The following is a 14,074-nucleotide window of genomic DNA, read 5'->3' as shown; positions in this document are numbered from 1 at the left end:
CAAACTCCTTGTGCTGCAAGGACAGGAAGTGCGTTAAGTGTCTGAAAATACTCTTCTCTCTCCCCCCCCCCCCCCCCCCCCAGCTAATTTGCTACACCTCAGCAGTGAACTGTTGATGTTGCAGACTGCTGGTAAAGTCTGGTCCTAAACTCCCCTTGACAGCAGACTTGATTGGGAGATGGGGGCGGGGGAAGAGAGAGGGGAAGAAAAGGCCTAATTCTGCTCCACGTCTAATGAAGTAGCTACATCACTCCAGTACATAAAATGGAGATAACCTACTGTATTGTCTCTGCTAACCCATTCCACACTGGGCCAAAGTGACAATATTTGATCATCTTTATTAAAGCAAAAATATACACATCCAGAGACAGCATCTTGTACAGACATTGTAGGATTAACAAACAGATCCAAGTTAACGATCTCACATTGTGAATAAATTTGGTTTTAAAAAATAGAAGTCTGCTGACTTGCAAGAGTGCATTCTGTACAAACCTCACTATAAACAACTCCTTAATAAAGCTCATCCACCCCATTCTACATTTTGGTCAGTTAAATAAATACTTATCCAATTTGTGTAATTAAGTTTGACACAATCTCTTATCAGCTTCGTGCAGCCACCCTCCACACTGCAAACACGCATTTTACATAATAAATTGTTTATATATAGACACGGGTAATTCAGTTCAACTGAACCGGAGATTGCTTCGTTCCCTGAGGCCTCTTATGCTGGTAGCAGCAGCAACCTTCACTGTAAATTGCTCTCTGGCCCACGGTCAGAGGGGGAGATCCCTGAACTAAACAAGATGCTGGCCACATGACACAGAACAAGTGGATACAGATCTTTATTTCAGAAGGTTGACCATGCAATGTAAAATAGGCTACCTTTGTCAGTTTAACTAGCCACAAGAACTCATTTAGCTTCAGAAATTAACAGTAAATTGTCCGTAGTTGAATGTATGGGCTCAGGCTGCCCACCTAAAATATCCACACACCGATGGGTTGAGAAGTGGAAGGTTGTGGCGTTGAGCAGCCCTCTCAGTTCTTCCGCATGGTGAGGTTGGCATTTGTCACTAATCCAGACAATGGCCTACTTTCTAATAGGTCTTCTTTCAGGCAGTGAAACGACTCCTTGTTTATTTGCAGCACTTCTCTCAAACCTTTGTTTTCAGACTGCAAAGAAAAGACCAGAGTAACATCAACAATTCCAGCCTAGTGGAAGGACCATACACATCAAAGTTGCTGGTGAATGCAGCAGGCCAGGCAGCATCTCTAGGAAGAGGTACAGTCGATGTTTCAGGCCGAGACCCTTCGTCAGGACTAACTGAAGGAAGAGTTGGTAAGAAATTTGGGAGTGGGAGGGGGAGATCTGAAATGATAGGAGAAGACAGGAGGGGAAGGGATGGAGGCAAGAGCTGGACAGGTGATTGACAAAAGGGATATGAGAGGATCATGGGACAGGAGGCCCAGGGAGAAGGAAAAGGGGGAGGAGGGGGGAACCCAGAGGATGGGCAAGGGGTATAGTGAGAGGGACAGAGGGAGAAAAAGGAGAGAGAGAAAAAGAATGTGTGTATAAATAAATAACGGATGGGGTACGAGGGGGAGATGGGGTATTAGCGAAAGTTAATGTTCATGCCATCAGGTTGGAGGCTACCCAGATGGAATACAAGGTGTTGTTCCTCCAACCTGAGTGTAGCTTTGATTGTTTAGCTGGTGTCTAACATCCTCCATCACTCAGGCTTATTCTACACAGAGCAAGTGGAAATAAATTTAACATGGCACGTGTGCCTGGTTCTGACTTTAAAGTGAGGGTTGATAGGGTGATTAAGTCAGTGTATTGACCTTCATTAGTTATGGAATTGAGCTCAAGAGCTAAGATGTAATGTTGCAGCTCCAGATTAGTTGTGGAGTTCTGCCAAGAAAAATGAATAGTGATTCACTTTGGAAGGTCAAATTAAGGCAGAATTGAGTTAAAGGCTGGAACCTTAGCAGTGTGGAGGAACAAAGGGATCTTGGGGTTCACATCCATAGATCCCACAGTTGCCACAGAAGTTGATAGAGTGGTTAAGAAAGCATATGGTGTGTTGGCTTTCATTAGTCCGGGACTGAGTTCAAGAGCCACAGGGTAATGTTACAAACTGTGGTTAGACCACACTTGGAATAGCGTGTTCCGTCCTGGCCACCTCATTACAGGAAGGATGTGAAAGCTTTAGAGAGGTTGCACAGGAGATTTACCGGGTTGCTGCCTGGATTAGAGAGCATGTCTTATGAGGATAAATTGAGCAAGCTTGGGCTTTTCTCTTTGGAGGAAGGGAAGATGAGAGGTGATTTACTTGATAGAGGTGTACAATATAATGAGGGGCATTGACAGAGTGGTCAGAAACAGGCCCTTTGTCCCTCCTAGTCCGTGCCAAGCTATTATTCTACCTATTTCCATCACCCTGCACCTGGACCATAGCCCACCAGCATCTACCACTAGTTCTAGTCTCACCCATTATTAACGGGAAAAAGTCTGCTTGCATTCACAATCTAGACCACTCGGTTCTGCACACCTCTATCAAATCTCCCCTCATTTTCCTACACTCCAGGGAATGAAGTCCGAACCCAGGGAAAAGAATCAACCGTCAATGTTTCGGGCCCTTCTTCAGCACGGGAAAGGACGGGGGAAAGTCAGAGTAAGAAAGTGGGGGGAGGGGGAGGAAAAAGTACAAGGTGGCACTGAGTATAGGAATAGAATGAGGTGGAGGATAAATGTGTGGCTGAGGGATTGGAGTAGGGGTGACTGGTACAAAAAGGATGGGTTGCACTTGAATCCCAGGGGGACCAATATCCTGGTGGGTAGGTTTGCCAAGGCTACTGGGGAGAGTTTAAACTGGAATTGTTGAGGGGTGGGAACTGAACTGAAGAGACTGGGGAAGAGGCGCTTGGCTCACAAATAGAGAAAGCCTGTAGACAGTGTGTGAGGGAGGATAGGCAGGTGATAGAGAAGGGACGCGCTCAGACCGACGGTTTGAGATGTGTCTATTTTAACGCATGATGTATTGAGAACAAAGTGGGTGAGCTTAGAGCGTAGATCAGTACTTGAGAGTTGTGGCCATTACGGAGACTTGGATGGCTCAGGGACAGGAATGCAAAACTGGGCTGAGAAGTGGCAGATGGAGTTCAACCCAGATAAGTATGAGGTGATTCATTTTGGTAGGTCAAATATGATGGCAGAATATAGCATTAATGGCAAGACTCTGGCAGTGTGGAGGATCAGAGGGATCTTGGGGTCCGAGTCCATAGGACACTCACAGCTGCTGTGCAGGTTGACTCTGTGGTTAAGAAGGCATAATGTGCATTGGCCTGCATCAATCATGGGATTGATTTTAAGAGCTAAGAGGTAATGTTACAGCTATATAGGACCCTGGTCAGACCCCACTTGGAGTACTGTGCTCAATTCTGGTCACCTCACTACAGGAAGGACGTGCAAACTATAGAAAGGGTGCAGAGGAGATTTACAAGGATGTTGCCTGGATTGGGGAGCATGCCTTGTGAGAATAGGTTGAGTTAGCTTGGCCTTTTCTCCTTGGAGTGACGGAAGATGAGAAGTGACCTGATAGAGGTGTATAAGATGATGAGAGGCGTTGATCGTGTGGATAGTCAGAGGCTTTTTCCCAGGGCTGAAATGGTTGCCACGAGAGGACACAGGTTTAAGGTGCTGGGGAGTAGGTACAGAGGAGATGTCAGGGGTAAGTTTTTTACTCAGAGTGGTGAGTGTGTGAAATGAGCTGCCGGCAATGGTGGTGGAGGCGGATATGATGGGATCTTTTAAGAGACTTTTGGATAGATACATGGAGCTTAGAAAATTAGAGGGCTATAGGTAAGCCTAGTAATTTCTAAGGAATTTTCTATGTTTCTATGTGCCAGATGATAGGTGAAACTGGGGGGGGGGGGGGGGGGGGAGGGAGGGGATGAAATAAAGGGCTGGAAGAGGGGGAATCTAATTGGAGATGATAGACTGGAAGAAGGAGAAGAGGGAAGTGATGGGCAGGTAAGGAGTTAAGGTGAGAGGGGGAAACAGGAATAGGGAATGCTGAAGGAGGGGGGTGGAGGCCGCACTGACAGAATATAAGGTGTTGCTTCTCCAACCTGAGTGTAGCCTCATCGCAGCAGTAGAGGAAGTCATGGACTGACATGTCAGGATGGGAAGAAGAATTAAAAAGGGTGGCTACAGGGAGATCCTGCTTTTTCTGGCAGAGTGTAGGTGCTTGGCAAGGCAGTTTGCACCAGATACAGTAGATGACCCCAACAGACTCACAAGTGAATTGTCACCTCATTTGGAAGGACTGGCTGGGGCCCTGAATGGTAGTGAGGGAGGTGGTGTAGGGGCAGGTGCGGCATTTGCTCCACTTGCAAGGATGAGTACCAGGAGGGAGATCAGTGGGGAGGGACAAGTGGACAAGAGAGCTGCTTAGGGAGTGATCAGAGCGGAAAGTGGAGGTGAGGGAAAGATGTGCTTGGTGGTGGGATCTTAGTGGAGATGGTGGAAATGTGTGTTAAGTCATGGAGGCTAGTGGGGTGATAGGTGAGAACAAGAGGAACCCTATCCCTGGTGTGACTGCGGGAGCAGGTGCAAAATAGAAGTGAGGTGGATGAGGGCAGTGTTGGTGTTGGAGGAAGGGAAGCCCCTTTCTTTGAAGGAGGACATCTCATTAGTTCTGAAATGAAAAGCCTCATCCTGAGGACAGATGGGGCAGAGACTGAGGAACTAATAGAAGAGGATGGCATTTTTACAAGTGACAGGGAGAGGATAGTCCAGGTAGCTGTGAGAATCAAGTGGGTTTATAAAATTTATCAGTAGATAGACTGTCTCCAAAGATGGAGACAGAGAGATCGAGAAAGGGGAGAAAGTAACTAGAAATGGGCCAAGTAAATTTGAAGACAGGGTGGAAGTTACAGGCAAAGTGGACGAAGTCTGAGCTCAATATGGGTGCAGAAAGCAGTCGTTGATGTAGCTCTCCTAACCTATTCAACCTTTTCTCAAACTCAGGTCTTCCTTAGCAACAGCCTTCTGATTTTTTTTTCCTGTAGGTGACGAGAATTGCGCACAATACTCAAAATTAAGACTACAAGATGTGAGCAGAATTAGACCATTTGGCCCATCGAATCTACTTTCCATTCTATCATGGCCGATTTATTATCCCTTCCACTCCCATTCTCCTTCCTTCTCCCCATAAACTTTGACACCCTTACTAATCAAGAACCTATCAACCTCTACTTTAAATATGAACACTGTCTGTGGCAATGAATTCCACAAATTCACCACCCTCTGGCTAAAAGCATTCCTCCACATCCCTGTTCTAAATGGATGTACCTCAATTCTGAGGATGTATTCCACCCCACCGTCCTAGATACCTTCATTATAGGAAACATCCTCTCTACCTCTGCTCTATATAGGTCTTTCAGTATCCTATTGGTTTTAGAAGATTGGCCCCTATGTCTTCTAAACTCTTAGCGAGTACAGGCCTAGAACCATCAGGTGCTCCTCACACATTAACCATTTCATTCCTGGAATCATTCTCATGAACCTCATGCGACCCTCTCCAATGCAAACACATCTTAGACGGGCCCAAAACTGCTCATAATACTCCAAATGTGGTCTGACCAATGCCTTACAAAGCTTCAGCATTACATCCATGAGAACATCTGCAGATGCTAGAAATCCAGAGTAACACACACAAAATACTGGGGGGACTCAGACGGAAAAGAGTGAACAGTTGAAGGATCTCAGCCTGAAACATTGACTGCTTACTCTTTTCCATGGATGCTGCCTGGCCTGCTGTGTTCCTCCAGCATTTTGTGTGCTGCCTCGCATTACATCCTTGCTCTTGTTTTCATGTGCTCTCAAAATGAATGCCAGCATTGCAGTTGCCTTCCTTACTACCAACTTAACCTGCAAGTTAACCTTTAGGGAATCTTGCACAAAGACTGCCTAGTCATTTAAAAACTCAGATTCCTGAATTTTATCTGTTTTTTTAAAAAAAGGTCTATGCTTTTACTCCTTCTATCAAAGTACATGACCATACCCTTTATTTCATACTTCTAATTAGACCTAATCTACGCCTTGCATAACTTCAACATAACATCCCAACTCCTGTACAAAGACAAGATAATCAGCAGATGCTGGAAATCCAAGCAGTACACACACAATGCTGGAGGAATGCAGCAGGCCAGGCAGCATTGCTAGAAAATAGTAAACAGTCGTCATCTTGGGCTGAGACCCCTCATCAGGATCCTGATGAAGTCTTGGCCAGAAATGTCGACTGCTTACTCAGTCCCAACTCCTGTACTGAATATTTTGATTTATGAAGGCATAGATAGGGAAGATGGTCAGTCTTTTTCCCTTGGTGGAAAGGGTCTTCTTCTATGCTATAGTGCTCTATGACATTATGCCTCTCATTTTATAAATCTGTCAGATCTCCCCTCAGCTTCTGGTGCTCCAGAGAAAAAAAAAATTCGAGTTTGTCCAACCTCTCCTTGTAGAACACAGAACAGTACAGTTTATAGCTAATCGCCTCTAATTGAAGACACATTCTGATATTTGTGAGATTGGGGCTGTAAGTGAGAAACTGGACAAGGCAGTACTTGAATTAAATAATGATGTAACAGAGTGGATGACAAGTTGGCACCTTCGACAGAGGAGAGGATTCTGCTGTTGTATTTGAATCCACACTCACCTCTAACTGGACAATTCTTTCCTGCTCCTTGAACAGGCGTTGTTCATCGATTTCAATGGCTTTTCTCATCACTGTGGCCATTTCATGGATCTTATCAATGTGCACCTGAAGCTCCTGTGGTGAAACAAAGTCGATTTATCAATTCTGCACAGACGCTGTCCCTAATGTATAAACACAATCTACTCCTGAGTGAGAAGAGGATTCTACCCGAACAGTCCCTGTACTACACTTGGTGCTGGATGTTTGGTAATACTTGTGGGATGCACCCAGCACATTCTTAGGGTCAAAGTACATTCAATTATCTAAATACATAGATGTCATTTACTAATTTCAGATTCATTCTGTTGCAGGCATAAATAAATATACCGAAGAATTTATGAAGAACTACATACAAAGAATGACAAATGATGTGCAAATTAAAAATAAATAATACAGTATTACCAATGACATGCAAAATGCTGGGGGAACTCAGCAGGTGAGTTCCTCCAGCCTTTTGTCTGTGCTCCTTTGCATTTCAAACATCTGCAGAATCTTGCGTTAATATACTGAGAACGTGAGCTGCAGAGTCCATGAGGGTGAGGCTGTAGGTTGTGGAATCAGTTCAGAATTGAGGTGAGTGAAGTTGTCCACTCTGGTTCAGAAGCCTGATGGATGAAAGGTAAAAATTGCTCCTGAACTGATGATGTGGAATGCAAGGCTCCTGTACGCAGCCGTGAGGAGAGTACATGGCCTGGAAGATGGGGTCCTCGATGATGTACTCTGCTTTCTTGTGGTAATGCTCCTTGTAAATGTGCTCAACAGGGGAGAGGGCTTGACCTGCGGACTGGGCTGTATCCACCTTGTGTACTTTTCCATTCCTGGGTACTGGTGTTTCTGGTAAACCTCTTCTGCACCCTCTCCAAAGCCTCAATATCCTTCCTATAGTGAGGCGACCAGAACTGTGAGCAATACTCCAGATGCAGCTTCACTAGAGTTTTATAAAGCTGCAACGTAACTTCCTGACCTTTGAAGTCAGTGCCACATGCCTTCCTAACCACCCTGTCGAGGCTTCAGGGAGCTATGTTCTTGGACCCCAAGACTCTCTGCGCAGCAACACTGTTGAGGGTCTTGCCCTTAACAGTGTACTGTCTTTGCATTAGACCTACCGAAGTGCAACACTTTACATTTGGCCAGGTTAAATTCCATCTGCCATTTCCCTGCCCATATCTGCAACCGATCTATCTCCCACTGTATTTTTTGCCAGTCCTCTATGCTATCGACACCACCAAACTTCATATCATCTGCAGACTTACTAACCGGCCCATCTACATTTTCATCCAGGTCATTTATATACACCACAAACAGAAGTCCCGGTACAGATCCCTGAGAAACACCACTAATCACAGAACTCCAGACAGAACAAGTCCTTTCAACCACCAACTTCTTTCTTATATGGGCAAGCAAATTCTGAATCCAAACAGCTAATTCACTATGCATCTTAATTTTCTGGATGTGCCTCCCATGAGGATGACGGGAGTGACCTTGTCAAACGCCTTACTAAAATCAATGTAGAAGACATCCATAGCTCCATCTTCATCAATCACCCTTGTCACCACGTCAAAAAAAACTCAATCAAGTTAGTAAGACATGACTTGCCATGCACAAAGCCACACTGGCTCACCCTAATTAGGCCATGATATTCCTGAGTCTCCACCCAGGAGACTTGCACGACAGAGTAGGGAAAACCAAGAGGAAGCTACTGATATGATGAAGGAAGCCCTGAACACCACCAGCGATCACTGCCGTCTGAAACGCCAGCGGTGTATTGGGCAGTAGGTAGCCTGGCTCCAGTGGATGGGAAGTTGTTGGAGTCCATTATTAAGAAAGAGGTTTTGGGGTATTTGGAGGCACATGATGAAGTAGTTCATAGTGAGCAACCCACACAAAACGCTGGAGGAACTCAGCAGGCCAGGCAGCATCTTTGGAAAAGAGTACAACTGACTTTTTGGGCGAGACCCTTCAGCAGGACTGTAAGAAAAAAGATGAGATGGAGAAACACAAGGTGATTGGTGAAACCAGGAGGCGGAGGGGGTGAAGAAAAGAGCTGGGAAGTTGATTGGTGAAAGGGATACAGGTCTGGAGAAGGGGGAATCTGATAGAAGAGGACAGAAGACCATGGAAGAAAGAAAAGGGGAGAGGAGCACCAGAGGGAGGCGATTGCAGACAAGGAGAGAAGGTGAGAGGGAGAAGGGGATGGGGAATGGTGGGGGGGGGGGGGGGGGGGGAGAGGGGCATTACCGGAAGTTTGAGAAATCGATGTTCTTGCCATCAGGTTGGAGGCTACGTAGACAGAATATAAGGTGTTGTTCCCCCAACTTGAGTGTGGCCTCATCACAACAGCAGAGGAGGCCATGGACAGACATATTGGAATGGGAAGTGGATGGCCACTGGAAGATCCCGCCTTTTGTGCTCAGCGAAGCGGTCTCCCACACTACACCGGGTCTCACCGATATACAGGAGACCACACCGGGAGCACCAGACACAAGATATGACCCCAACAGACTCACAGGTGAAGTGTTGCCTCATCTAGGACTGTTTGGCGCACTGAATGGTAGTGAGGGAGGACGTGTAGGGGCAGGTGCAGCACTTGTTCTGCTTGCAAGGATAAAGTGCCAAGAAGGATATCAGTGGGGAGGGACAATCGAACAAGGGAGTCATGTAGGGAGTGATCCCTGCAGAAAGCAGAAAGTCTAGTTGCGGGGAGGTGGGGGAGAAGAGATGTGCTTGATGGTAGGGACCCGTTGGAGAGGGTGGAAGTTGCAGAGAAATGAGCAGTTTCTTTAAGGTGTAATCTTTCCTGTGAAATCTGTTGGAATTCTTTGAGAAAATAACAAACAGAATAGACAAAGGAGAGTCAGTGGATGTTGTTTACTTAGATTTTGAATAGGCCTTTGACAAAGTACCACACGTGAGTCTGTTTAACAAGTTAGGAGCCCATAGTATTACAGTAAAGATACTAGCATGGATAGAAGATTGGCTGATTGTCAAAGGGGAAAGATTTGAAACAGAAGGCACCTATGCTGGTTGGCGGCTGGTAACTTGGGTGCTCTGCAGGGGTCAGTATTAAGACTGCTTTTCTCTTGTATGTCAATGATTTGCATGATGGAATTGATGGGTTTGTACCCAGTTTGCAGATGATGCAAAGATAGGTGGAGGGGCAAGTAGCATTAGGGCAGCAAGGAATCTGCAGAAGAACTTGGACAAATTGGGAGAAAGGGTGAAGAAGTGGCAGATATCAGGAAGTGTATGGTTATGCACTTTTGTAGAAGGAATAAACTTTAATTTAGCTATACTGTGCAGAGTAGGCATTTGCAGCCTAATGAGTCCGCACCACCTCAGCAACCCGTGACAAACCCAATATAACCCTAATCTAATCATGGGACAATTTACAATAACTAACCTAATGGGTGCTTCTTTGGACTGTGGAGGAAACCAGAGGGCTTGGAGAAACCCACACATTACATGGGAAGGATGTTTGGAGATCCCTTACAGAACAGCACCAGAAGTGAACTCGAACCTCCAGAATGCTCCGAGCTGTAATTGTGTTGCGCTAACCTCTACACCACCATGGCACAGACACTTTTCAAAACAGGGAAAAAGTTCAAAGATCTGAGCTGCAACAAGACTTGGGAGTCTTCATGCAGGATACCATATGTGTCAAGTTGTGGTGGAAATGTATCACTCTTCCTTCACATTTGCTGGATCACAATCATGGCACCTTCTCCCCAACAACACTGGAACAGTTTCAGGAAGGCAGCTCACCACCACCACCTGAAGAGTAACTAGGGATGGGCAATAAATGCTGGCTCGCCTTTGAAGCCAACACCTCTTGAATGGATACATACAGAAATGGGGCAATGGGCCACATGTGTTCAGTGGGGACCAGTAACAGTTATGTTCATGCCAGGTTCTGAGCTCACAGATGGAAGATTATTTTTCACACGCACATACAGAAATGTGTCGTTTTGCGTCAATAACCAACATGTTCCGAGGACATGCTGGGGACAGCCCCCAAGTGTCACCACACTTCCTGTGCTAACACAGCACGTCCACTGCTTATTAATCCTAACTTGTATGTCTTTGGAACGTGGGAAGAAACTGGAGCACCTGGAGGAAACTTACGCACACGTGGGGACAATATACAAAGTCCTGACCAGTGGGAATGGAACCCTGCCCTTTACAGCTGGTGTCATAAAGCATGGTGCTAACCGCTATTGACTTGGACTGTTTAATCATTGTTGTCTTTGCAGCTTAACAATTAATTACTTCCTTTTACATACCTATTTATATACATGTAACTGTTTAGTATGTTCCCTAGTGGTCACACTATGTATATACAGTTGTTCAGTGTGTCCCCTAGTGGTCACATTTGTACAATTCTGGCAAACTCTTGAATCTTCTCTGGTGCTGCATTATTTGACTAGGGGGTATATGATTGCGAATTTGAATGAATGTTTCTTATCTCTGCGTAAAAAGAACTGACCATGCAGTGGCACCACCCTTTTTGCTTCTCTCTCCCTTGTTACCAGCTTCTACTCCTGTTACTAACCGTTTTCAAATTTTTTTAGTGCCTCCTTCCTGACTTCCAAAAGAACTTTGGATTAAGAATAGAATCTAACAAGGCAGCACTTGACACAGAGGATAAAAGAAATACCTTGGAATGCTGTTCCTTTAATTTGATGATCATCACTGGGTCGTCCTTCTTACTGGCCATCAGCAGACGGAACATCTGCTCCCTGTACTTGCTCATGATGAGCTCCAATGCCGACTGATGTTCTTCCAAGGACGTGCGGAGCTCTAAGGACATAGAATTCCAAAGATCATGAACATTGGATCAGAATTAGGCAGAATCTCTTGGATCTATGATTTGCTGTGTAAATGTTCTTTTAGCTCTTGTTAAGCCTCTTCAGTCTCTGTCCTCTCCAGCAGTGGCCTGTACTCATTGAAGGTGTGTCAAGGCAGCCAACACTGGTACACTTGGATAACAGATGAGGAGTGTTTGATGGTCCTGGGACTGTACTTACTTCAGATAAGAAGAATGCAGGGTAATCTCACAGAAATCTATTGAATATTGAAAGGCTTATATAGAGTAAATGAGGAGAGGATATTTCCTAGAGTGGGGGAGTCTGGGCTGGAATAGCCTCAGAATAGAGGGAATTCCATTTAGACCAGAGATGAAGTGGAATTTCTTTAGACAAAGGGTGGTGAATCCATGGCCACAGACAGCCTTGGAAGTCAAGACAGGGGGTATATTTAAAGTGGAGATCAAAGGATTCTTGATTAGTCAGGGCAAAGGTTACAGGGAGACGGCAGGAGAATGGGCTGAGAGAGATAATATGATGAAATGGTGGAGAAGACTTGGTCGACCGAATGGCCTACCCCTGCTCCTGTGTTTTAGAGTAAGAGAGGCACAGCACAGAAACAAGCCTCCATATCCCTACTACCCATATACATATCCAAACTTCTCTAGTAACCACATTGTCATCCAGATCATTGATATAGACGTCAAACAACAAAGGACCCAGCATTGATCCTTGCAGCACTCCACTAGTCACAGGCCTCCAATCAGAGGGGTAACCCTCTACAATCACTCTCTGGCCTCTCCTGCTAAGCCAATGTCTAATCCTATTTACTATTTTATCCTGAATGCTGAGCGACTGAACCTTTCCAACTAGCCCCCCGTGCAGGACCTCGTCAAATACCTTACAAAAGTCCATGAAGACAACATCCACTGCCTTGCCTTTATCCACTTTCCTGGTAACTTCCTTGAAAAATTCTCCAAGACTATAAGACACAGGACCAGAATTTCGCCACTTGGCCTATTGAGTCTGCTCCGCCATTCAACCAGCACTGATCCTTTTTTCCCTCCTCAACTCCATTCCCCAATTTTCTCCACGTAACCACTTATGCCGTGTCCAATCAAGAACCTATCAATTTCTACCTTAAATACACCCAAATCCACAAATTCTCCACTCTATGGCTAAAGAAATTTCTCTGCATCTGTTTTAAATGGACACCCCTCTATCCTGTGCCCTCTTGTCCTAGACTCCCCACCATGGGAAACATTCTTTCCACATCTACTCTGTCTAGGCCTTTCAACATTCGAAAGATTTCCATGAGATTCTACCTCATCCTCCTAAATACAGGCCAAGGGTGTGGGCACGTGGCGAAGTGGTTAAGGCATTCAACTAGTGACTGGAAGGTCGTGAGTTTGCGCCCTGGCCAAGGCAGCATGTTATGTCCTTGAGCAAGGCACTTAACCACACAGTGCTCTGTGAGGACACTGGTGCCAAGCTGTATCGGCCCTTGCCCTTCCCTTGGACAACATCGGTGTTGTGGAGAAGGTAGACTTTCAGCATAGGCAACTGCTGGTCTTCCATACAACCTTGCCCAGGCCTGCGCCCTGGCGAATGAAGACTTTCCAGGCGCAGATCCATGGTCTCGCAAGAATAACGGATGCCTTTATTTACACAGGCCAAGAGTCATCAAACATTCCTCGTATGATAACCCTTTTTTTCCCGGAATCAACCTTGTGAGCTGCCTCTGGACCCTCTCCAATGTTAGCACATCTTTTCTTAGATGATGAGACCAAAACTGTTCACAATACTCAAGGTGAGGCCTCACCAGTACCTTATAAAGCCTCAGCATCACATCCCTGCTCTTGTATTCAAGCCCTTTTGAAGTGAATGCCTTCCTCACCACTGACTCATCCTGCAAGTTAACCTTTAGGGTGCTCTGCACAAGTACTCCAAAGTCCTTATGCATCTCAGATTTCTGGATTTTCTCCCCATTGTCGAAAATAGTCTGCACATTTATTTCTACTAGCAAAGTGCATTACCTTGCATTTTCCAACATTGTATTTCATTTGCCACTTTCTTGCCTATTCTCCTAATCCAAGCTCTTCTGCAGCCTACCTGTTTCCTCAAAACTACCTACCCCTCCACCAATCATCGTATCATCTGCAAACTAGGCAACAAAGCCATCTGTTTCATCATATCAAATCACTGATAAACAGTATGAAAAGAAGCTGTCCCAACACCAACCCCTGCGGAACACCACTAGTCACTGGCAGCCAACTAGAAAAGGATCCTTTTTTCCCCCGCCTGCTGCCTCCTACCAATCAGCCAATGCCCTAACCATGCCAGTAACTTTCCTGTAATATGATGGGCTCTTAACTTGGTAGCAGCCTCGTGTAGCACCTTGTCAAAGGCCTTCTGAAAGTCCAAGTCTACAATATTCACTGCATCCCCTTTATCTATCTCACTTGTAGTCTCCTTGAAGAATTCCAACAGGTTCGTCAGGCAAGAGTTTTCCTTAAG

The 14,074-nt window shown here is 45.5% G+C and overlaps 1 protein-coding gene across 2 annotated transcripts in view; it reads right to left on the bottom strand.

Annotated features, from left to right (window-relative positions):
• Positions 1-317: 317 nt before the first annotated feature.
• Positions 318-14,074, bottom strand: part of fgfr1op2 (FGFR1 oncogene partner 2) — a 65,320-nt gene continuing 51,563 nt past the window's right edge. For both annotated transcript variants that reach the window (XM_072267378.1, XM_072267379.1), the window contains exons 4-6: positions 11,410-11,552; positions 6,717-6,830; positions 318-1,170 (exon numbers count right to left, since the gene is read on the bottom strand). In XM_072267378.1, the coding sequence (XP_072123479.1) occupies positions 1,036-1,170; positions 6,717-6,830; positions 11,410-11,552 (392 nt within the window). In that variant the 3' untranslated portion in view covers positions 318-1,035. The remainder of the gene's footprint in view (positions 1,171-6,716; positions 6,831-11,409; positions 11,553-14,074) is intronic.

Source organism: Mobula birostris, chromosome 9 (genome assembly GCF_030028105.1).
Source record: "Mobula birostris isolate sMobBir1 chromosome 9, sMobBir1.hap1, whole genome shotgun sequence".
Lineage (NCBI taxonomy): Eukaryota > Metazoa > Chordata > Chondrichthyes > Myliobatiformes > Myliobatidae > Mobula > Mobula birostris.
This window is presented reverse-complemented; position numbering and strand designations above follow the sequence as displayed.